Source organism: Nyctereutes procyonoides, unplaced genomic scaffold (assembly GCF_905146905.1).
Source record: "Nyctereutes procyonoides isolate TBG_1078 unplaced genomic scaffold, NYPRO_anot_genome, whole genome shotgun sequence".
In the NCBI taxonomy this organism is placed as follows: Eukaryota; Metazoa; Chordata; class Mammalia; order Carnivora; family Canidae; genus Nyctereutes; species Nyctereutes procyonoides.
In genome coordinates this window covers 59,019,611-59,045,427 of record NW_026575146.1, presented here as the reverse complement: position 1 = coordinate 59,045,427, position 25,817 = coordinate 59,019,611, and the positions used below count along the sequence as shown (strand labels likewise).

General features: G+C 41.3%; 1 protein-coding gene across 10 annotated transcripts in view; it reads left to right on the top strand.

Annotated features, from left to right (window-relative positions):
- GLIS3 (GLIS family zinc finger 3) overlaps window positions 1-25,817 on the top strand; it is a 621,575-nt gene that overhangs the window by 319,873 nt on the left and 275,885 nt on the right. For all 10 annotated transcript variants that reach the window (XM_055311375.1, XM_055311377.1, XM_055311373.1 and 7 more), the window contains one exon: window positions 2,861-3,983. In XM_055311375.1, coding sequence (XP_055167350.1) covers window positions 2,861-3,983 — 1,123 coding nt within the window. The remainder of the gene's footprint in view (window positions 1-2,860; window positions 3,984-25,817) is intronic.

Genomic DNA, 25,817 nt, shown 5'->3' with positions numbered 1-25,817 from the left:
TCAAGCCTATTACACCAGGTCTGTGAATCAGACAGAGTATAATGGACCACATCTGGGGAATGGTATGGGGAGAACGACAGAGGATCTGTGTGACTCACTAGGTGACTGCTTATCCAAGGCTGCTTCGTTACTACTTCCAGTGTTTGTTTGTGTGGTGTAAGTGGAGGGCTTCACAGAATCTTAGTTTTTATTCTCTGTAAAATAGAGATTATTTTAAAAATCCAGTTTACTCATCTCACAGGCTGTATCAGATGTGATGATGTGCATGGAAAATGCTTTGTAAGCTGTAAGTGATGGCTATTTATCATTGTATTGATTATTTCCCTTCTTAATCAACAGTTTTTTGAAAACTTATATATCTTATACTCTGGTGGGTGCCAGAGAGATAAAAACAATTCCTTCTGTTGAAGGGCTTTGGATTTCATTGAGGAACATTATACCCACAGATGCCAATAGTGGGCAACATTTAAGGCACAGTACAGACAGTTTACACCTGCTTTGGAAAGAGGACTCTCCTGAGAGCTGGTGTATTTAGGAGAAGTTTCATGGATTAGAACTTTGAAAGATCTGGGGAATTGCACACGAGGGGGATTGGCAGCTAGGTAAACTTTCATTTGTTGGAAGTTTTGTTCGTATTTGGTGTTTGAGATAGAAGGGGGGAGTTCTCTGTTCATATTATTGCCATCATGAAGAGAGTATAGAATTTGCTTTCTGAAAAATGTATGGTAACCATCTTAGAAAACAGGCATCCAAGGAGTTAAGGGATGTCTGTGTGGGGTTACAGTCATATTTAAATCAAGCCATAGTTAGGTGTAATTGGGGAAAAAAGAAAACCTCTCGACAATAGAACAGGTTAACGGGTTGCACTGGAGGCCACCCTCAAACTAAATAATATAATTTCATATGCAAAGTCTACGCAGGTGGGTAGAATACCTTCTGCCTGATATTTACCGCTTAAAAATCTGAAGTGCTCCAGTATGACAGTGACAGTGGCTAAGCCAATGTACCATTTGAGAATGTTTGCTAAGCCTTTTCAACCTCCGGGTATAAAGCAAAGTCAGTTGTCTTTGCCTCATATATGACACGACTACTGATTTGGCTTGGGTCAGAAAGCAATTCCTGAATCTCCCTGGGGAAGGGACCAAAAGGCCTTTGACATCCAATCACCAGGAGCCTTCAGCTGAGCTCTGCAGGGAGGGCTGCATGCTGCGGGTGTGCTGGGAAAATAATTGAAAGTGTCCATGGGGAATTAAAAACAGATGGTTCAGAAACCACTTTGGGGCTTGCAAAAGGACTTCAGCCCAAATTTAAGAATGGGGTGGCAAAAAAAAAAAAAGTCTGTGTCAAGGGCAATGGGACGTAAATTCCTGCTGTGTTTGTCATTGGTAAACATTACTTCACTCGGTGGAAACATCACACCGATAACGGTGTTATCTATCACCTTATACTGTGCCTTTGAGAGTCAAGATGCTTTCTTGCCCATAGTTCACTTATAGAAAAAAGTGTTCCTGGCTTCCATTTTGTGAGAAGGACAAACAGGAACAGATGGGACGAGAATGCTTCTCTTTTCCCCTCAATTCCTTTGCAACAGGTTGCTGTATAACAGCTGGAAGTAGTAAATGGGTTCATTCTGGGAAGATAGATATTCTGTTTAATATTTTGTTTTGGGTTAATTTTTTTTTTGTCAGAAAAATCTCTGTAGAAAGCCAATGCAAGGTGCATCAGAGTAAACTGGATTTTTCTGATACACACCATGTCTGAGTCAGGAAAGACAGTGAGTGATGGCTAGCTTCATTGTGACAAATTTACGTCCAAGGGATGTGGCTTTTCCTTCCAATGATTTTTTTTAAGGCAATGATGTCATAGTAAAGCAAGATAAATTTTAAAGTGGCCAGAATACATTACAAACCATTTTGATTTGCAGGTAAATCTTATGACACATGGGACATGGTTTGTAAAGGGAATGAAAAAGAGATGAATCACTGCTAAAGTGAACTCCTGAAAGGGAAAGATCTGTTCTTGGTCTCAAACTGCTCTGATTCAGTAGAGGAACTCATGGAAAACCCCAATCTAGCAGGTGTCATTAAACCCTGTGTGGCCCAAATGCATTATACTAAATACAACTTGATTTCAGGCTGTCATTCCCTTCTCTATCATAGCTCTGTTTTGTATATATTTTTTTTAATTTTCCGGGGTGATTTGATGTTGTGACTAAGTACTGATTGAGTTACTATCAAAGAAATCTTTAGGATTCCTTATCATAAGTGAAATGAAGTTGTGAAGTTATTATTGGGTCTCCTGGATGACCCTTTGACTTTGAGGATATACTTTTTTTTTTCAAATGAAGCATAAGTTTACATTTTACTTAACTGAATAAATTTTGCTCAAAGGCTGGGGCTCTGTTTAGACTTGTATTCACTGCGATGCATATTTGTAGTATACTGTACACAGCAAATGCTTACTAAATGCTTGCTTATTTGGTTTGCCATGACAGGCATCAATAATTATTCCCCGGTCTTTAATTCCTCCCCCTTCCTCCCACATTAAAAAAGATATTTAAAAATAAAGCAAGGACCCTTTATTATCATTATAGTATTAAGATTATTTATAACAATAGATCTTTTGTTTTATTATTCCAGTGAGCATTGGCCTCTATTGTCCTTCTTGGTAAAATGTTATTTACCTGGAACTAAAAGCCTTGGGTTTTATCTTAGCCAAAGAATGTGTGTTTAGCCGAGAATGTAATTAGGGGAAATACTTAAGGGATTGTCAATGCAATGTTCTTTTAGCTCTTAAGCAATCCATATCCTGCTAAAATGTTTGTCTTTTTTCTTTTTTTCCCTTCTGGCTGCTGTTCCAGGTCCCTTATTTCTCGTGAGTCTTTGGCGTCCACAACTTTGAGCCTGACGGATAGTCAGTCAGCCTTGAGCGTGAAACAGGAGTGGTCTCATGGCTACAGGGCTCTCCCGTCGCTGTCCTCCAGCCACAGCTCCCAGAACGGCATCGATCTAGGGGACCTCCTTAGCCTTCCTCCTGGGACAGCTGTGTCTAGCAATAGCGTCTCTAACTCGTTGCCGTCCTACCTTTTTGGCATGGAAAATAGCCACTCTCCTTACCCTAGCCCCCGGCACTCATCGGCCAGGTCCCACTCAGCCCGCTCCAAGAAGAGAGCGCTGTCCTTGTCCCCACTGTCCGATGGCATCGGGATAGACTTCAATACCATCATCCGCACCTCGCCCACGTCGTTGGTCGCCTACATCAATGGGTCGAGGGCTTCCCCGGCCAGCATGTCCCCGCAGCCCGAGGTCTATGGGCATTTCCTGGGGGTGCGGGGAAGCTGCATTCCCCAGCCGTGCTCAGTGCCGAGCAGCCAGAAGGGCCTGCGGGTGGCCGGCGGTGGCCTGGCACTCCCAGCCTACGGAGAGGACAGTGTGCTAGAGTATGAGCGCATGCAGCAGCTGGAGCATGGGACCCTCCAGCCAGGTCTGGTCAACAACATGGTGGTGCAGCATGGCCTGCCGAACCCTGATGGCCAGTCGGCCAGCCTGCTGAAGACCGAGCGCCTGGATGATTTCCCGGGCACAGCCCTGGACCTGCCCCCTGCGCCGCCCCCACTGCCTCCTCTGCCGCCGCCCCCACAGGGCCCTCCGCCACCCTACCACTCCCACCCACATCTACACCACCAAGAGCTAGTGCCCCGGGCCCAGCCGCTGGCCCTTCCCCAGGCTGCCCTGGAGGAGGACGGGGAGATGGATGATGTGGGGGGCAAACACTCCTGTCGCTGGATAGACTGCAGTGCTCTGTATGACCAGCAGGAGGAACTTGTGCGGCACATCGAGAAGGTTCACATAGACCAGCGCAAAGGGGAAGACTTCACTTGCTTCTGGGCTGGCTGTCCTCGAAGGTACAAGCCATTCAACGCTCGATATAAACTGCTGATCCACATGAGGGTCCACTCTGGGGAGAAGCCCAACAAGTGCACGGTGAGTCTCCTCCTCATGTTCGCAGGAGTTGGTTGTAGGTGCATGGACTTTTCCCAACTTGGCCGCAAATCAGGGGACATTTTCTTTTATGGAATTCGGATACATGGGTGTCTAGGTATTCATGAAATGTGACTTCTCTTCAGTCTGAGGACAGGAAAAATTTCTTTAATTATTAGTGGCTGGGGTATCGCTCCACTTCTAGATTCTCTTCTGCGAACGTACATGATCCATAATGTCAGGGGAGGTCCATCTGCCACACTGTCCAGAAGCTCGGCACATGCCTGCCAGGCACCAACTCGATTGCTGAAATGTGCAGGGCAGAAGAATACTCGCTGCACTACCAGCAAGCTTTAGCTTTTCTCCAAAGCAAATATTCAGTGATTTTTTTTCCTTCCCTCCAATAACTGGGCGAGTATTGGGGTTGGAGGAGGGGTGGTTCTGATATTTGGAAAGGAGCTCACACTTAGCAACTTGGCTAGTAAAAATGTTGCTGCATACACCCACACGCCTGCACACCGCACACTCTCCAGTGTTGTATGACTAGTTAATGATTTATAGCCGGCATAAAAACACCCAGGGGATACCACGGGAGCAGGATCTCACAGGCTGTCACTGAATTTTAAGGAGAGAAAATTTTGTGGAAAAGTATAAGGAGAATGAACCAAGAAGGGATGGTGCCTTGGGTATTGAAGGAAGTGGGTCTGGTGTCTCTTTCTCCCCTTCCTCCCCTCTTCACAACATCGATTCTGGAACTATCTCTGTTTTTTGGCAAAATTTACTCTTTTTGAATAATATGACTCTTAAATGATTTTGCAATCATTTCACACCTAAAAGAAACCTTCAGGGTTTACAAGCAGGACACCACCCTTGGGATCACAGGGCAGCTTTGCACAATTTTCAACAGCTCACTTAACTCTTGGAAGAAGAAGTGCATGTATTTTATATTAGTTTAGATGGACAGGAATATTTCTTTCAATGTTAGAATCTGAGAACTATAGGTACTCCCTGGATATTGAATATGCTACAGTTCACGCGATGTGTGAAATATATAAATCATTTTTAAAGGGGACTTATTCAGATGGTGGTCCCCCAACCAGAGTCCCTTCTTACTCTATCTAGTATGTCTTGATGATAAAGAATCTAGGCCATGTTATGTTTGATTATAGATTGGCCAAGTTGTCTGATTTATGTAAAAGCAAACCAAACAGGTTGATAGCTGTAATGCAAGTATTGGAAGCACTTTTTTACTATCCAATAGGTATTTTTGAAAGAGTTTTCAGAATTTCTGGTGGAACGAAATTGCATTTCTTGCCATTACCTTATACCCCAACATTGTGATTTTTCTTAAGGAAAACCAGAAGCTGATACACTGTGAGGATGCCAGATTAGATGACTGAAGAGAATAATTACATTTCAGGTGGCAAAACCTTACACTGTCAGTAGGATTCTGCATTAAAAATGCCAGAAAGAGACAAGCAATTGAAGGCAATTCCATTTAGTCTGTTTGGAACACACCGGCCTATTACAGGCAGGAAACACGTTCAGTCTCTGAAGGAAAACAGTCCAACCTTTTAGTTCTGACTAATCCTGGCTGAAAATAGTTTGCTGGATTTGGCTTTACTGAAATAAACATAAAGGCCTGAATTATCCAAAACATATTTTTTGCATTGCAAAATTAATTTTTGTGCAATAGGATTTCCCCATTTTCCCACTGTTCCCAGACTTTTCAGTGGCATATAACTTTATAAAGTTGACTTTTGCTAAAGTACATGATGACTATTAAAAATAGAAATACTGCAGTGAAAGAATAAGCTGAGAGGTGAATATTTGCAGGCCTCTGCATGGCTTTTCATTGTATTATTCAGGATGGGTATGGGAGGTGATTTTTCTCTTCTCTCGTCTGCCTACTTCCCACTTCTGGATGGAACCTATAAAATTCAGATTGCTAGATATAACATCATATCAGATCTAGACCCACAAAGCATTAAATGACACATGTTGTAGTGCAAATGTATTTATATGAAACAGAGTTTCTTAGGAGCTGACTAATGCTGCAGTTCTAGTCTTGGGACTGTATGTTTTTAGCAGGAAGATACCCATTTTCATGTGAAATCTACATAGTGGGAGTGTTATATCTTCTAAAACTGTTACGTTGCCGCATGTCATCTGCTTGATTTGTAGGATTATAGCTAAGTGGTAGCACATAATTTTGCTGTGAAACGTTAATAGTCCTCTCAAGTTTTAGTCTACGGAGAGAAGACATTATACTTGACGTGGATGCACATCTGAAAAGACGCATTTTCTGCCTTTTGCAAAACCAATCTTGACACTCTTGGAATCTAGACACAAAGAATTGTTAAAACTGAAATATTTCATTTCCCGCCGTTTTGAAATCTGATGATAGTTGATTCAAAGCTCAATCTTGTTGCCAAGTAAAATGACCACATTCATCTTTTGGAGACATGAAGTGATCTTTGGGTTTTTGTGGCTGTGTCACATGGTGCAAAGCCTTAGGGCAGCTTAAATTACAGGACCCAGTCCACTTTTGTTTTACGTATGTTTCACTGCTATTAATTTTCTGTGAACTGTTGTTAGAGTTAGCCACCATTTTCACTCACTTAGCTTATTGATCCAAGAAAGATGCAATGACCCACTTGTGTTTGGTGACCATGACTACAGGCAGCACAGTGTGCTTCTGGAAGCTATGGTGGAAGAAGTATGTGAAAGGACTGCTCAGTGACAGCCTGCTTACAGTAAAAGACTAGCACTGCCATCCTCCCCGATGCCATATGCCATCTCATGCCAGGAGAGCACATCTTCAGAATCTGTGCCTATAACTTCTCAGCCTCACCCAGGATGCTGGGATTCGGATCACTCAGGATTTTAGGTGTCAGAACTGGGGGAGGATTGCTAATTTATTATTTGGTTAACTTACTGGAAGAAGAGAATGGTTTCTTTTCTCTTTTCCACCCAAACAACTCCACCCTTCTGTACATCTCATTCTTATTCTGTGGAGAGCCAAACCAGCTGCTCTTTCCAGGCCTGGCCCCGCTGACAGAGATATTCCCAGCCAGGGGCAAGGGCCTTGAGAAGTAAAGGCCTCAGCAGGCAGACAGACAGACCTCAGTTAATCAGAAACTGGGATATATATATATAAAATATTAAAAATGCCCACGTCCACTCACTGCTGTCTACTAACTAGAGCAATTTCTAGATGCCGAATCATTCTATTTAGACCTTCCTGAGCTTAGATCAACCCCAAAAGTGATGACTCTCAGAATTAACCAGAACTTTTGAGCATTCCTAGGCATAACCATGGCTGAATTCTATTATATGTTTTTCTGAGATTAAAAGAGTTCAAATACTCAAGTAAGAACAAATCACGGAGCCTCGGATTTTGTTTCTTTCTCAAACCCCTGTTTCACAATGCTAAAAGGATAGCATAAAGTATAATCCCAAATTATTGATATGCACTAGCCATCCCTAACAGTGTCCATAGTGATGGTTCCAATAGAGCGCACACTGAGAATGTTTTTGCCGTAGGTCTTTTTTGCCATTAAATTGAAGAGTGTGTAACCCCCGGGTAGCATTCCCAGGAAGGTGTTCTGAATGAGATCAAGCACACTGTGTCTGCCAGTACTTCTCATGAGAAAGCCTATCTGATGGGAGCAGAGTGAGCAGAGGGAGAGGGGTTTTGTTGCCAGCATCAGAAATATGGATGGCTCGCCTCCGTGCACAATAGAAAGCAGTTGTGTAGGGAGGTTAGGGAGTGTTAATAAGGGGATTAGGGGGAATGTGGGTCGCCACTTAATTTTGCTTATTTTTCCTGGATGAATTTTATCCAATAGCAAAAAGGAATTTTGCAAGACTTTTACCCACCCACAGATTTTCACGAAAATGTCACTGACCAAAGACAGCTTTGAATTTTGTATGAATTGACTCATTTCTCCACAGGCATTTTGCCTGGCAAAATCCAGAGTATTTGCTTTGGCTAGAAGATTGGGCAGTTTGCTTTTTAAGTAACATTGGATTATGGAATACAAGAAAATAAATACAGAGCTGGGGCCATGTCCCCATTCCTCTTTTATGGCCTGATTTATGGGTTCATGGGCCAGCATTAGCCATGTAAGACATTTCTTGAGGAAAAGTAAATTCATTGTAAACTATGGAAGGAGTTTTTTAAGTCACAACCTTTATTTTATTATTTTGATAAGACTTGGCATTGATGTGGTGACCACAATTATATGACCAGAAAAGACTTTAGGAAAATATTATCAAGGTGTAACTATTAGTTACCACTTCACAACCTTCAGATTGGCTACAATTAATAAATTCTCATAATGTCAAGGATTGGTGAGGATATAGAGAATGAGGAATGGTTTAACATTGCTGTTGAGAGTAAATTGGTATAACCACTTTGGAAAAAAAATTTGGGAATATCTAATAAAGACGAAAATGAGCATATCCAACAAAACCATGTCTCTTTGTCTATGCTAAGGAAACTCTTGTGTATAGTAGCAGGGTCACTGCAAAAAAATGTTTATTGTACCTCTTTTTCCAAAAAAAAAAAAAAGTAAATAATCTAACTTTCCACAGATGAGCTAAATCTGTAAACTTTGGTTTATTTTTAATGAAATAAAGGAGTTTAAAATTAATGACTAGGTATAAATATATTTATAGATGGATAAATAGATACCAATGTGGCTGCATCTCAAAAAACAGTGTTGAATGAAAAAATTAAATGTAAAAAAGGATATATATACACACAGTGTAATACAATTTATATACATCTAGACACAGACACACACTAAGCAGGATTATATAGTTGTTACAGATACATAATTACTTGGTTAAACAGTAAACTCCTGTGAGCATGATAATCAATAATCTTTGAATAGTGGATACTTCTAGAGAGGAAAGAAATGCAATGGGTATTTTTGCCTTACCTTTTTTCCAAGAGTGAGAAAACTGAAACCAATGTGGCAAAATATTGATTTATTTTCATCTTGGTGGTAGGGGGCCTTACAAGGGGCAAGGACAGAATAGCTACACGAGTTATTTTAATTATAAGTTAATAAAAGCCTACATCAAATGCATTATCTTACAAAATACCAAGCTATGAGAGTATATAGAGTAATGTGCTGCTTCTGATACTTCGTTGACTTCAATTTCACTACTCCTTCCAAAGGTGAGATGAAGGCAGTGAGCTATTTGCAGAAAGAAGTGACTGTGTCCATCAGACTGACATTCTGAACATCCTCTTCCTCAGTTCAGCTGTCTTCTGCTCCAGCTGAGCACCACAGTCTTCTGTGGCCTTTTCAATGCCTTCATGGTATTTCTCCAAAGCAGTTTTCAAACTTAGAAATATTTCCTGAGACTTCAGCTTCTCCCTCTCAGTGGCATCCTTCAGTTGCAGAATTGCAAATTTAATTTTCTGGATTTTTTTTTTTTTTGAGAAAAGCCAGCATAAAGCACTTTTATTGCAATAATAAAACTTGAAACTCATACGTAGTGCGGGCAGGTGGGGGTGGGGGGGTAGGCAGCAATAATTTCTCTCACCAAATCACTACACAGGACAGCAAAGGGGTGAGAGGGGGAGGAGGAAAAGCCAGGAAACTTTGAGATCAGCCGGGGGAGCCGAACATCAAAAACCAGGAGATGCTGAAGCTGTGATGACCAGCATCATTTTCTCAAGACAACACTCAAGGGTTTGTCATGATGGATGGGCTTTCATCGGGTGTTATGTGTCTACAAACAGCACCTTCAATTTAAACTTTCAATTAAAGTTCTTAAAATTTGGAAAGTGGAGCTCAAATAGCTATGAGATTACAAAAGTCCTGAATATCCGTTAGAAAAACCACAGGATGGAAAACAAAACAAAGAGCCAGGCCATGAAGAAGGCTTCAGAGGTCCCTGCTGGCCTGGGGACAGATACCTGTAGTGTCCAATATCGCAGTGAGAACAATCTGCTTCCAAAAGGCAGAGGGTTTATTATTGGGGGGGGGGAGCAGGGGAGGGGTAGTGGAGGCAGAGGCTCTCCCGCTCCCCACTTCAGTTTCAGGTAGGGCTTTAATTCAACCCAAGGACATCTCTCAACTGGGAGAGTTACTTCGGCCCTCAACAGTGCCTCAAATCTGCTATGGCTTTGCAGCGCAGCAGCAAGAATGTTTAATATATAATAGATAAAAATTTCATCCAAAAAAAAATAAAGATTCTTGTAATCCCCCCCCAAACATCAATTCCTATTCTAAAGTTAACCCATGACTTGTGCTGTTAATACTTGACTAATACTTAAGTGGAAACCTAGATCCAAAAGACTGAAACTGAACCTTCACCCCAAAATGAAAACGAAATCAAATGAGTAACTTGAGGTTTATGGCATATAGTTTAGGTTTTTTTTTTTTTTTTTTAGAAAAAAACTTTAATTGGAAATTTTGCAATTGAAATGACTTTTCATCTAACACACCATGTACATGTTTTTGATACTGAAAAGTCACGCCCAGCTGTGCCCAGTCTCCTGTGCCATCTCCTAGTATCAATTTTTTTTTAATCAGTTTTTCCCTTTAATAGTTAGCACCTGATGCGTTTAAGGAGTCTTTGCCTACCTCAAGGGCATGAAGATGTATTTTTTTAAATTTTTACTTTGGATAGTTTTATTGTTTTTATCTTTCACATTTAGATTTAAAATCCATCTGGAATTTGTTCTGTTGACATGGTTTGAGGTAGAGGTCAGGATTCTTCCTTTTTCTGCATGTGGGTTTGTGGGTTTGAGGGTTTGATCCAGCATCATTTACCAAAAAGACATACAGTCTTTTCTCTATGCATCACGGTGGCATCTTTGACACGAACTGTGACCATTTAATGTAGTTCAGCTTCTTTTGGTCAGTTTGTCTATCCTTGTTGCCAATTAATATGTCTGTAGCTTTATAATAGGCCTTGATAGCTGAGCGTGTAGGACCTCTCCAGTTGGCTCCCCTCTCCCACCCCCCTAAGCCACCTAGTAGTGAAATGCCCATTCCACTTGTTACTTGGGTTTCAACTTGTCCAGGTGGGTGTGATGGATTGGCCTGCTCCACGGCTCGGGCATCTGTGGTTACCTGGAGCTTTTGTCTCCCTCCTCGAAGCCCTTTAAACTGTGGGCCAGCTAGGTGGTCCGCGGACAGTGAAGCGGACTAAGCCTCGCGGGGAAGGTGTCACAGATGTCTTAAAATATTTTCTGTGCTGTGCTGCCTCTTTGAAATATTTTATAACTGTAAGTATAGATTCTTACCTAAAATAAAAAAAGAAAATCAATGAGTATAACACTCCACCTCCCTCTCATACAAATTGTCTTTGTGTGTGTGTGTGTGTGTGTGTGTGTGTGTATGTGAGAAAGAAAGAGAGAGATAGCAAGAGAGAGAGAAAACAAAGCCTAGAGAAATTAAGTGATTTTTCTTTGACTAGTAAGTTGTTTGGCTGTTCCTTACTTAGCACCTGCAAGGCAGTGGTTCTCAACCTTGGCTGACCTTGGAATTGCCTGAAAAGCTTTATAAAGGACCCATATGTGAGTCCCACCCTGAGTCTGTGATGTAAATGGTCTGGGGTGCAGCTTCTTGGGGAATTCTAATGTGAAGCTTAGGGGTGAGAACCAGCACTCTAAAAGCTTCCATGTTCTGACATTGAACTCTAAGTAGGTGAAAGGCTACTCTGTCACTTCAGTTAAGGTGTGGGGAGGCAGTGTTTTGTAGTGAGTACATCTTCATTATCTCCAATGTCCTGACAATGATTAGGGTAATTTCATGTTCCCTTGGAATAAAATTCAGAGACAAGAAACAGAAGATTAAATAGAGAGACTCTGGTAGTGGCAGAAGGCTTTCAATTGAGTGTCCATTTCATATTCTGAGTACTCTTTCTCTAAAATCTATTAATTGTCAGTTAAAGGTTGGGATGAGGCTGTGCTGAGCAATATATGTCATTGCCACATCCTTGCCTCCCCTAGTTAAAAGTGGAGCTGACAAATCTGTCACATTGTTCCCATTTTTAAAGGTAATGTAGAGTGTTCTGTCTTTCGAATACAATGCAGCCTTTCTGCTTTTAATATAAAATGATTTTCAAAACATTTTTTGCTACCAGGGATATTTCTGAAGAGTTGGTAAATTACCAAAATATTGAATTTTCCCTTTTATCAAATCTGCCTGATGTGATTAAATAAATAAAATTAACATTAATATCCTCTTTGTCTCTTGAGGCTGAAACACCACCAGTGAAACATCTGGTAAAGATCAGAGAGAGTGTAGCTTCCAAGTCCAATCCCATGAGGCATCAGTCTGTCAAATAGTTAATGCAAGCTCAATGATTTAAACAAAATCACAAGATTTTTTTCCCCATGATTTTACGTAAGAAAGAGATACTGGCATATTTATCTGTGTATATACATGTTCAACATACTGTAGACATATATATGTCACCATAAATTATAAACCTCTTAGTATAGGTAAACGCAAAACTGCAGAAATTCTATCAGATGGGACATCGACCACAGTCTATAAGGCGTCTGTCAAATCAAATTTCACATCCCAAAACACAGTTTAGAAGCCTTCCATTTGGTAGTGGTTTAATTTTACTTCCCTTTAGAAGGCATTTAATCCATTTTACCTGGAGAGCTGGCCTTTTGCGAACTTTGTCCTGAAAATAAATTTGTAGCAGATTTGGGGAAACGTTTCAAAGCAAATCGTGGTTTCTGTTTCTTTGCCCTGCGATTCTAGGATTAATGAAAAGCGATGGATAATGAGAGGAATCTTAAGAGGTTAAGTATTTGGAAGCTTTATCCTCATTCATTAACTACATGATGGTTAATGTTCCTTTTAGTTCATATTTGTTTTGTGGTCTTTCTCTAATTTCATGCCCTGAAATAAGTTTTTAAAATTAGGAAGAATCATGTAAATCTCTGTATGAATGATCTGATAAGGGGAATGTGTTTCAAACCTTTTGAGGTTTGCTCACATACAGATTTTAAGGTGTGTTTTTCTTCGTTTCTTCAGACCGCACCAGGATAGAATTAGTTTGGCAATTTATTAGAAACATCTTTTGTGACCTTTGGAATATTTCTTGATTACCTTTGGTTTTGTTGACATCTTTGAGTCCAGACAGAATCTGAGTATGTGGAGTGAAAGACCAAACACATTTATTTTTCCAAAAAAAGAGGTAGTCTGATTCTCTTTGATCTTTCAGAAGTGTTTTCTTCAAGTTCTGGGTAGAATGATGTGGAAAAGAGATATTTATTTTTCTTTCTGTGCAGATTTATTAGTTTTTGCTCCAATTACCGAGTCGGGGCTTCTAGACAATCAATAAGACAATGAATGTTACAACCTTAGGAAGCGGATGTGTGGCTGGCAAGTAAAGGACCTGGGTGGGTAGCTGGGTTTCCCATCTGCTCAGACGATGGGCAGCCTCATCCAGCAGGGACATCGGTTGGTTTAATAGGGGTCATCACTTATATAGGAGGTTGGTGTGGATAGAAATTTGGTGAGAAAACGGAATGAGACCTGTGTGTTCTTACTTTACAGCACAGTGTTTCATTTTATTTTCTTGGGCCAGGGATACTGGACTTGAATAGGGAGAATGACTAATCCTTTTGAGGAAGAATTTTGAAGAATTAAAAAAAAAAAAAACAGTTAATTGGCAACATTTTTGAGAAATAGTGACCTGGCTCTGGGCAGGCAAAGGCAATGTGCGTGAGTCATTATACCATGCTCCAAACTTGGAGTGATGGTATAATTAATTTATTATTTAAATAGGTACACTTTTGAGACTTTTGAAAGGGGTCCTGTGTTGCTGGAATATCAGTGTTTACCAGGCTGCTCATGGGAAGACCGAGATATATAGTTTGTCTTCCCCAAATAGTGTATGCACTGATGTGTCCAATCAATGAATGCATGTTCATTCATTTATTTGGTCACTTAGTACAAGCCATGTGCCATGCCATGTCCTGGAAGCTGAGGATTACAGAAATAAATGAGACATTTCTTTGAGGACCTTACAGTCTTCTAGAGGTGATATGTAAATAGTTATTTACACAATCGTGAAACAAGGGCTTCAAAAGAAATCTCTGCATATTATTTTCATGTGAAAACAAGGGAAGAACCTTCCAACTATGTGTAGAGTCTAGGCAGGCTTCTTGTAGGAGGTGACTGCATCTTGAAAGAAGACAGCAATTCTTGCAGAGTAAAGGAAGAAGGCCATTCAAATGGAGGACCACAATGTGTGCTGACACAGTTGTGTGGAAGAGCCCGAGGAAAGAAATAATTCCCAAGTAATTTGTTGGTCTAACACTAGTTAGTAGGAGAGGCAAGGGAGACTGGAAATCTACTTTGGGCCGATAATAAAGGACCTTTACTGTCAAATAGGGATGATGTTTTTGAAACTTAGAAAGGATCACACACTTAGCTAATACAAGTCCAGTTAATGTAAAAACAGAATTCTAGGAGGCAGCGTCACTGAGGGAGCAAGTACTATGCGTTCGTGCTTGTGAAATGAAACTACGCCTTCCCCCAAACCATCTCATTGTCTCTTCAAGTTTATAGTTTAATACTTCATCAGAACGTATCTCTTGGCCGCTACCACATGAAACACAAAGTTTTCTCAGGCCAAGTGATCAGCCAGGAAAACATGTTGTAAGTGGAGACAAGCGTGAAAGCATTTTCCGTGGTGAACTTTAAAGAAAATTCTCAATCTGGAAGAGACTAGAGACCAATACTATTTGATCAGTTATGTAGAATGATTAAGATGTGGACAGAGGCTGCATACATTATCCTGAGTGTGAGTAGCCTTCCATTAGTTAAATATTTCCTTTTTATAATCTGCAAAGAGAGTAGAGTGCTGTTAAACAGAGCTCTGGACGAGTATTCATTATGCTGAGCCTGTCAGCCCTTTCAAGACATTCCCCTCACTGCTAAGATTGACTTTGGAATTGTATTCTGCTCGACTGAGTTAATGCAGAACAGAACTGAAGTTTGAGATGGTCAGAGGAGTACAAATTAAATCAGTTGTCATCAAAATGGCATCCATTCTCAGTGGTGGTGGCTGGAACACTGTAGGGCTGCAGGCCTCTCTTGGGTGGGGAAGGCAGTGGAAAGAGAGGCTCATCTTTTGTTACTTGAGCTTCCTGCTCTAGTAGCACTCGCCTCACCTGGGGACTGAACCTCCCAAGGTCGGGCCATTTGCTTGTGTGCCCAGATAGCACAGTGGAGTCAGGTGCCTGGAGGGTTCAAGATGGGACATCTAATTGGTCTTCCTCTCAAAACTTATGAGGCAGTGTCTCAGGCTTCTCTATCCAGAATAATTTCTTTTCTATGTTTTAGAATGTTTATTTGGAAGCACTTTAATTTTTAAGTTGGGGCATCCCCATCCTCTGATGCGAAATGCAGCTACTTCTAAATTCTTTCTTGTGTCTTCTTCCTTTCTCCTGTTCTCAGTCATAGTTTCTAGAGTGAAAAGATCAAATGGTGCTTTGTTAACCAAGAGAATGGACTTGGGGATGGGAGACCAGTTTTAATGAAGGAAAAATGGGGATTCCTACTTGAAACAAACTTGGAAGGAAATTTGTCCTCCATTGAATTTGTGGTGACTCTACTGTCTTCTCTTCTTCCCTCAGAATTTCCACATTGCCTCAATGCCCCTCGCTTTTCTGCTTATTTTTCTCTCCACCTTTTCAAGTCTTGCTTTGGGGAAAGAACTTCAGCAAAAATAAAATTCATATGTATAAATGGTGAATGGCTAAGAAAAGACTCAGTGAGCTGGCCATCCCAGGGGTAGCTAGATTTTTACTAGGAAGGAAGCAGTAAACCATTCCCTTAAAGGAAAGCTCCGTCAGGGAAATGGGAGAGGGAAGAGACGATAGATAACTATGTTACCAACTCCAAGCTACTAGATTACTTTGATCCATGCTGTAGCCTCAGAGCAATGTGATTTATGGAGTTTGAGATTCATGAACTGTTCCTTCTACTACAAACTCAGAAAACATGATTCCCCTTTGAGGCCTGCCTACAGCCCTGAGCTCAATGATTAGGTGAACAGATAGTAGCCTTCAAATAGGTATACCTACATACTTATCTATTATCTGTGTGTGTGTGTGTGTGCGTGTGTGTGTGCATGTGTGTGTGTGTGTGTTTGGATATATCTATGTCCGTATACTTGGAGTTAGGTGATGGGTACATGGAGGTTCATTGTTCTGCTGTTACTACTTATATGATGATTTGAAATTTCCCATAATAAAAAGCTAAGAATAAATGAAGTATTTTTTGAGTTAACTTATAGGAAACAGAAGGGTGTTTGTTTTCTCTAACATCTCAGATAATGGTGTCAACCATTTTTGGTGCCATGGATAATCTGTGTTCCTCTGATCTGAAAACAAATTAATTTTTTTCATTAATCTTTTAGGGCTCTGAAATCATTCTGCTTGGGAATGAAATGAGAGATAGCTCTTAGGCAATAGCATGACATTTGAAAAGGCAAATGCTATCAAGGAAGCGTGATTATAATATATTAAGATAACCTAACTTCTGTAACAGACAGTCTCAGATCTCAGTGGCTTGGTATCATAAAGGTTTCTTTCTTACTTATGTTCTAATACAGCTTGTGATCATACAGCAACTCAGGATCCTTCAATCTAATGGCTCTGCAGTCTGAGTCCAGGGTGAGAGACAGGATGTTGAGGATTGTGCAGAAAGTTTTAGGAGTCCGGGTCTGAGAGTGACACATTTAACTTTTGCCTGCATCCTGTTGGCCGGAACTCAGTCACATGACCACAGCTAAATGCAAGGGAGGCTGGGAAGTGTGGTCTTTCTATGTGGCTTAAGAAGAAATTGAACACATATTATGCATCTGCTACAGGGGACCAGAATTGCCCCTCCTGCTCACCCCTGACTTATCCTAGCTCTCCATATCCCCTTGAAAAGAAGATGTATTTCAGTTCTGATCTTTGAGCTTTCCATGAGTTGGCAACCTTGTGTCATCAAAGTGGTTTTGTTAAAGACCATTTCTTTCTTATCAGCGCTGGCTCCTGTAATTTGCTTTTCAACTTAGTAAATCTTTCTCAGCCCAACCATTTTTTTATTTACTCTCCAAGGATTCCATCGCCATACAGTCACCACTGCTGGGAAAACTCTTGTTATCTCGAGTGAATTACTCAGTTTTTTCCACCTTGGCCAAATTATATGTTTTTGGTGCATAATTCCCTACTGCTCATCATCTTCCTAAGTCATGAGGATATGTGATGTCTTCATGTCCCACAGGCGCTCACCCTTGAGGGGGATCTGCTCATTATCAAGGGCAAGGTCATAAATGAATCACCAAGCGATCCACCATTGTGAACAGAAATTTGGTGTGAAGGGCTATTTTACTAAGACCCTGAAACACAATATTCCCCATATGTTCATAAAGCAGCTTATTTGATACACACAGTGTGGTCATAAATGCTCTTTTATTCTCTGAATGCTTGCTTTTGGTCATGAACTGGCACCCACTCAAGGAAAAAATGACAATGTGCCTCTCTGGATACTTTTGGTCCATTTCCATAAATATATTCAAACAAAATGAAATTGCCTGGCTCTTTATAATACATCCTTTGGTGTGTTTAAGCTTGCAGAATTACCCCCAAGGATGACCAATTGTAAACATCATGCAATACCACAGCCCAGGTTCAAGGCCTGTCTCAGGGTTCTGCCGACCTTCACCCTTCCTAGAAACGTTTCAAGTGTTTTAGGAAAATGAAGCTAGGCAAACAAGCTTATCAGGAGTGACAATAAAAAAAAAAAATCATTGATTCTAATTAGGAGCCGTCCCCTACACAGAAACAAAGCTGCTTTTGTGTAGTGGAAAGTCTACCTGTTCTCTGAAACACATGGAGTGCTTTCCAGTGGCTTTAGATAATCAGGCTGGCCAAGTTTCAGGGCCCTGACCTTTTGGCACATCTCAAGTGATTGAGCAGCACTTGTCGAAACTTGTTGAAGGTGCTGGTGGGAGGTGTGCTGGGATACGAGTTGTTACAAAGCTGTGACAGGGAGATGGGCACTGGTTTTCTCTGAAAGCCCCAAACTGCATCACAGACTGAGCTGGGGAGTATTCAGGTTCTTGGGGCGAGGATGGAGTTTTTTTTTGTCATGATCTCTAGTTGTCCACCATCCCTGCACATTTAGCCACCACTCTTGAAGATTCTGGCAGCTTGTGCTGTCTGGGTCAGCTTGAGCCACTCCACCGTGGGCTCCAGCAAGGCTAGCTTTCAATTGTAACCCTGGTGTTGATACCATGTCCAGGGAATGGCGCCTTTATGATGGCACCAGTCTGGGAGGAGGCTGTATAATCTGAGAGAATCACGGAGAAATCACTCTAATTGCTTACTCTATTGAGGTAGTAAATCAAAATCAACAGCTGTGTCACTGTCGCTTTTCTTGAACCAGAATTTCAGGAAAAAATGAATTTCACTAGACCACAGGGTCAGGAAGATAGATCTTAGTAAATCAATGGGCATTTAGTTTAAAATTAAGAGTCCATATTGACCATTTGCAGTGTCAGTGATTTATTTTCAGGGAGGAGTTTCATAAAAGGCATTTTTAGTTGCCTGATTGAGCTTTTTCTCCAAAGATTGGCTTGCTAATTACCATCAGCAAGTATTAGGGGATGACAAAAAAAAAAAAAAAGGCCATTGTGTTCTGCAGGAAGGATGCTGCCAATTGTCTTGACAGGCTCCTGCTACACTTGTCAAACAGCTGTGCCTGGGAATGAAATTTTGAAGTTGGATTCTCACTTAGCCAAGATTAGAACAGGCTTAATTGAAGGTGTCTGCAATGGGGGGGGGCAGTAGAAAATTCTTTAAATATGGAGTTTATGCATTTCTAAAAAAGCTTACACTGACCATCTCTAAAACACCTGATTTTGTTTTGCCCCTTATTTTTTACTCAGGTAGGTATTATATAAAATTCAACAACTGGATCTCAATTCTGTGACATTGGATGAATAAAGGAAAATTATGTTCATGTGGAAAAAATAATGTTTTTATAATTGTTTCACTTAGAGATCTTTAAGTATTTAGTTTATATTTACATTTTAATGCAGGGTCATTCATCTGCTCCTATGTGCATATTCTGTGCAGTCTCTAAAAGTGATCTTCAGGTATCAAACAGAAAGAAAGGTCTCTGATGACTTTCTTTCAGTCATTCAACTACATATGAGCAACTGTTTCATGCCAGTCACTTGTATAGGCCCTGGGGACACTCCCCATCCTCTTGGGGCTTATACTCTAGAAGGGGAGATAGTAAGTAATACGGGTATCTGGGGGGGGGAGAAGATTTCAGGCAGAGAGAACAGCAAGTGCAAAGGTCCCGAGGCAGAAATGTTAGCCTGACACATTCTAGAAACATCAAGGAGTCCAGGGTAACTGGAGTGGAGTGAACAAGTTGGAGACAGGAGGTGAGGGAAAAAAATGGGGACTGAATTGTTAGGGTCTTGTAAGGTTGATGAGAGGATGGTTTTGAGTAGAAGAGGGACACAATCTGATTTATGTTTTAATATAGTTGTTGGGTGCTGTGTGGGGAGCATGTGAAGTGGAATGAGAACTAGAAGCCGAGGGACCAGGCTTGCGTGAGTAGGGTCACCGTAGTAACCCTCTCTCTGGTCTTCCTGCTTATGTCCAGTGGTGGAGATTGGCATTCTGGCTATCTAAAAACAGCTGGACCTGACAGGATTACCCAATAGATTGGAAATGGAGTGGGGGAGACAGAAGGGTCAGGGGTGACCCCACGGTTTGGCTGGCATATCTAGAAGGATGTGAATTTCCTTTAATGGGGGTTGAGGTGAGTTGGGGAGGTCTGGAGAGGAAGCAGAGAGTTTGGTTTCAGAGTTGTTAATTTTAAGAGACCTGTAATGAGTCCCAAATGGAGAGTCTGGAGACTAGAGACGGGTACAGTTTTGGAGTCACCTGTGTATCAGTAGCATTTATGGTTATGAGATGGGCTGACCAGATTTAAAGTGATATGAGAAGTAGAGTCATGAAAAAAATTGCTGTTTGTATTTCTGGGTTCCATGAGGGGTTGATAAAAGGGAAGGTGAACTCTTCTCTACCAAATACCTTGTAGCTCTATTACCCTGCTTTGTTATGTTGCCCTGACTGCCTCCCATGTACCTATAAGAATTTTGAGGGGCCATGGAAGAGAAAAAGACAGAGTTGAAGTGTTTGTTTCAAGAGGGCCTGCCATTGGCACACCTGCATCTATGTCTCCAGACCAGAAGACAGGCAGATGGGAAACAAGGTTACATTCCCAACAGTAAGTAGGCTTCTGCCATCATGGTTTTATCCTTTTGAATCAAGGGGATGTTTGTGACAGGATATGTATATTTTAGTTCATATAGAACTCAGACACTCTGAGATATGGTATTAAGTCAGTTCTGCCGCTGGGATGACATTGAGGTGACAAGGAGTCCAAGAGCAGTCTGAATGACTCTTGATCAGTGTGTGTTGAGTGAGAACCCAAGGTTCTATCTTTTAATACATTAATTTCTCAGTGATTCTGGTGGTATCATGTGCTCTGGGATGCATCTCCTCAGTTGCTTGGCTCACTTCTACTTGGAGAGCCTGCTTTATGAATGTCTCTGTGTCGAAAAGGAGGAGTATGAAATCACTACTGGCTGAAGGCTCTCAGGGTTCTCAAGCTCACACCCTAAATGTGTAAGTTGTGTGAAAGGCTCAGGGACTGTGTTCTCGACTGTTGAAGCCCAGTGAGTCTGAAAATAATTTCAATTTTAAGATCTTATATTTCTTCTTATTATAGAAGCAGCCTAATGAAATACCTTTTGTGTACCATGTGTTGGGCTTATTTACTGTGAATTATGATAGCTGGGGAACAAAACCTTACATTTTAGGTTTTGGAAAATTTTATGACGTTCATGTCGATGGCAATAAAACTTCACTGGCTCCAGTGGGATGCCTCTTTTGTTTTACTGAAGTGTTATGTCACGTCTACATCCAGAGAAGGGATAGGACCTTTTTTTTCTCTTTACATTTAATTTGTTCTCTTGTTACCTCCCATCTCCCCTCCATGTTTCTGGAACTTACTCATTTCCTTTGTTTTTTCTTTCTATGCAAAGCTATTAACTGCAAAGAGCAAATGGAGCTTCGTAACAGTGCCTAAAAGCTGTGTGTGTATGTGTGTGTTTCCATCCAGGGACTATGAAAGAAAGCATGTTCAGTGCTTTAATACTTAAGTCTGTATTTTATGGAGTTTATATCTGTTAGAGGGGCTATCTTACATCCTCTAGCAGGGAGGTGTACTGTCCTACTAGTTAGGGCAGCGCTTCACAACCTCACACTATTGTCATTTGGGTACAGGTAATCCTTCGGGGTTGAGGGGCTGCCTTGGGCATTGCAAGATGTTTAGCTGCATACCTGGCCTCTACCCACTAGATGCCAGTAGCACCCCCTCCACTCCTAATGGTGACAAAAAATGTCTCCAGGCATTTGCTCTGTATTGCCTGGGAGGGCAAAATTGTCCCTGGTTGAGTTTAGGGAAACCTGAATTTACCAGCTTTATTTATGCAGAGACAGGGCAGTTATTTTGAGATTGCAGCCAGGGCCTAAAACACAAACATTTGGCTTAAAAAAAAACTCCGAGCAAAACAAAAAATCCCATGTCCGTTGGCATTGCCAAGTGAGAGCTTATAAGAGCCTCTTCCTCTTCCCTGCCCTCATCAAGGACCCTGGACATGACCTGGGAAACTTCTGATGGCTAATTGATGAAGAAGCAATCCTCTATGTGTACAAAATTACAGTAGGAAGGGCCAAAAATGTTTCCAAGAACCTAGTTGATACTAGGATTTCCTTTGCTTGTGGAAATTGTGATACAAATGGAAGATTGGTTCCTGGCCCTAAAAGAATGTTTGTATCTAGAATTTATCCTCTTCTAATGGGGAAGCATCTAAAGTAGATAGAATGTGACCTTCTAAGCCAGAAATTTAGCCTTAGATGAGAATAATCCCTGTCAGTGTTTAACTTCTCACCCGTTCAGTACTCTTTTTTTTTTTAAATTTTTTATTTATTTATGATAGTCACAGAGAGAGAGAGAGAGAGAGAGAGAGAGAGAGAGAGGCAGGGACACAGGCAGAGGGAGAAGCAGGCTCCATGCACCGGGAGCCCGATGTGGGATTCGATCCCGGGTCTCCAGGATCGCGCCCTGGGCCAAAGGCAAGCGCCAAACCGCTGTGCCACCCAGGGATCCCCGGTTCAGTACTCTTAATAAAACCATAGTTTGCTGAAAATATATGTAAATTTAGAGGTCCAAATTTGCAGTTCACTGTCTGCCCTTGGATACTCTGCTTCTTGACATTAGAATTGAAACTCATTTCACTCTTCTATTTAGAATAAGTCATAGAAAGGGCACACTTTCAGTACCCAGGATGGCATGAAATAGAATTACCCATCGACAGAAAAGGAAGTTCTCATCCAAAAATCACCCAACTTTGATGAGAAAAGCCAAAAGGAGCTTGAGATTTGTAGATCTGTGTCAAGCCAGCAGTGCTTATATGATTAAGCTTTTTATTGAAATCAGCTAATTAGAAGCAGTTTTCAAAACAAACAGCTTTCTGGCTCTTCATCAGTAAGACAGTAGGTATAATTATCGGTAGTTACAGTATTAACCTAGAAAAATATAAACACGAGACACCAATTGTTTAGCCAGCCTGTTCCACCCAGGAGACTTTTTGAGTCAAGACTTGGTTTGGAGATATTTTATACAGAAGGACTCGTGGCAATGATAATGAGACAATGACAAATGAAAACAGCCTTATGTGGTTTATGCAGAATAAGAAAAAGCCCACTATGTTCATGACAGGATAAAATTAAGTAGGAACAACTAGCTATATTTGAATATTTACTTTTGGATCCCAAGAGAAAAAGAATTTTCACTGTTTGAGACAGACTATAGGGAAGCTGAACTCTATCTGAGAAGATTGTGTCATCCATTTGCTAAGTCAGGTTTACAAGCATTGTCCCACGCATAATCTTACTGGATTCTCACAGTGATCCTCGGAGGTAGAAAAGGTGATTGTGGTTTTCATTTCCATTTTAAAATGAGGGAACAGATTACATGATCTTTAAGGTTCTACAGTCAGTTAGTACTAGATTGCAAACCAGGACCCAAGTCTGTTGGACACCTAGGCCAGAGCTTTTTTCTATTCCACCACAGCCTTCCATGAGGTAACTGTGAGTTATGTCTACTCCATTCCATCCCCAGCTATTTTCTAGGGCCCTGAATCCCAGTTCCGTCTCATTAGGATGGCCCCAAATCCTAGTTCCAGCTCATTAGGACTGCCATATTGCACAACACCAGGGCCACCACTCATTTTGCCTGCCCTGTGGTCTTGTACAACTAGAGGTCCCTGGAGGAGCACCAGGCATGTGGGCCATGCAGAATTCCATCCATTGGGCAGTTTCTGTTTCTGTGAGTTAAAGCTGTGCAATGATACAGTGGGTGAGTAAAATAGCTCTCTATGTCTTCAAGTTTGACAAGAATCAGTGCCCTGCATTCCCCCACCCCCAACAATATTATACCATTTAAACATTATGTAAGTCTATGATTCTACTTGTGAAAATGGCCACTCAAATCCTGCTAAATTAGAAGAAAGAGACACCATTGATTTTATTCCTTTGGTTAAAATCAGCTAATTAGACACAGAATCATCTCATCTTACTTAAGATGATGTAATTTTGCCTTTCAAATGTGGCTATTCTGGAAAAAGCACATTTTTCACTTAATAAAAAATTACGTATCTTGGATTCATGTTATCAAGAGGTATTGGCAGTGAGCTTTTAAAAAATTACTTGTTTTTCCTAATTAGGTGTCTTTTACCCTATTTTCTTGTAGACTTCCTTTAGAGTATACACACACACACACACACAAATACACTGTCTCACATTTTCCAGAAGTTATTTGTCCTCATTTTGTGAGTGATCAACTTTTGAGGGACCAAAATGCAGGTAAGAGGGTAAGTTTGTGACTAGGAGAGTGTGGTCTAACAGGTCAGCCCTGGCAGGGAGTGAAGCCAGTTAAGATCGGAGGAAACTGTCTTGCCAGTATAAACTTCATTTGCTTATACTACCTCACTCGTTCTGCTTTCTCTTGTAAGAAGTCTGATGTCTGTTACTAATGTCTAACAGAAAGGTGACTAAGAGTAAGAAGGCCATGATCTTTCCTTTTTATACCATTTCATACCTTTTCAAAACATTCTTCTACAGTACGTGCCATTTTATTGTTACAAAATTCAATATGGAAGGCAGAATGGGCAGATCTCATTGTTTCTACCTTACTGGTGAGGAAACTGAGTCCCAGGGAAATTATGGGAGAGAATTGCCCAAGTTAATTACACAACACAGTCTTCTATTATGCTGTAAATCTTACCATTTTCACCCAGGATAGTATTAGGAATTAGAGGGTGAAATCACATTTTTAAGCAATTAAAATTCTTTATGGGGGGAGGTGAGATGAAATGCAAACATTTTAAAACATAAAGTCACATATTTCTGATTATACTTTATAATATGTAACTTAATGTGTCCTGCAAAACAGGAACCTATAGAAATTAGTTTGGGAAGGGGCATAGAGGGTCAGGCCTCTTCTCAGAGTAGGACTTTGTTATGGCTTGAATCCTGTCTCCCCGCACCCCCCCTCCCCCGCAAAAAAAAAAAAAGATATGCTTGTAGCATTATCCTCAGTACTCAGAGCATGACCTTGTTTGGGAATAGGACCTTTCTAGAGGTCATCAGGTTAAAAAGAGATCCTTAGGTTGGGCCCTAACTCAGTACAACTGGTGCCCTTGTAAAAAGGGGAGAGTTAGACCCAGAGGCAGACATGCACGAAAGGAAGAGGAGGTGAAGAAACAGACACAGAGAAGCCTGTGTGCAGTCAGAAGCAGAGCCAAGGAATGCCAGCAAGTCCCCAGGAGCCTGGAGAAAGTGCACACCTGACCCTCCCTCTCCGCCCCTCCTCCCATCCTGATTTTGGACTTTTAGGCCCCAAGAGCTGTAAGACATTGAGTTTTTGTTACTTCAAGCCACCCAGTGTGTGGTACTTTTTACAACAGCCCTAGGAACTGATACAGACCTCCCTCCACCCCGTGCCTGCCTCCAACAAGTGTGCTACAGCTGGGGCTTTTCCTTCTTGGCGTCAGGACAACAGTGAGCCATGCTGCGGGATTTTGGACTTGATCTCGAGGTGCTGGGGAGCCTCTGGAACATGTTAAGAGGAGAAGGAACTGACCACATCTGTGTTTTAAAATGTTCACTTTTGCTGTGGGGGCAAGACCATGAACCAGTAAGCAGGGTTTTATACTGAAGAGACAATGAGGGCACAGCCTAGGTGAGAAGGTGCCAAGTTCATCTTTCATTCCTGAGGTTTCTGGAATGTTCATCAGTCCAGCCTCAGCTATACATGTCTCTCTCAGCCTGCAAGCCAGAGCAGGGTAGAGCAGATGTCTCCTGGGGACACATTCTGGTCTGTCATGCATCAGGACTCCGAACACACTTGTACGGTGTATCTGAGCCCATCTCATGGGAGCTTCAGGATTATCACACTCTGCCCTGGACACAGGCATCCCTCCCTTTGAGCTCAGTGAGCACATTTGTGTCATGTCTCTCGGCAATATGTGAGAGCTAACTTGGAAAGACGAATGAGTAAGCTTCTAAGGAAATGGAATCATGAGTCTCTGTGCTTGAATTAAGATCCCTGCAATTGTACGTCTCAGCTTTTTCATGGCCTCTTACTAGAAAGTAAAAAGGCAAAGAAGTATGATGTAACAGCAAGGGACAGGAAA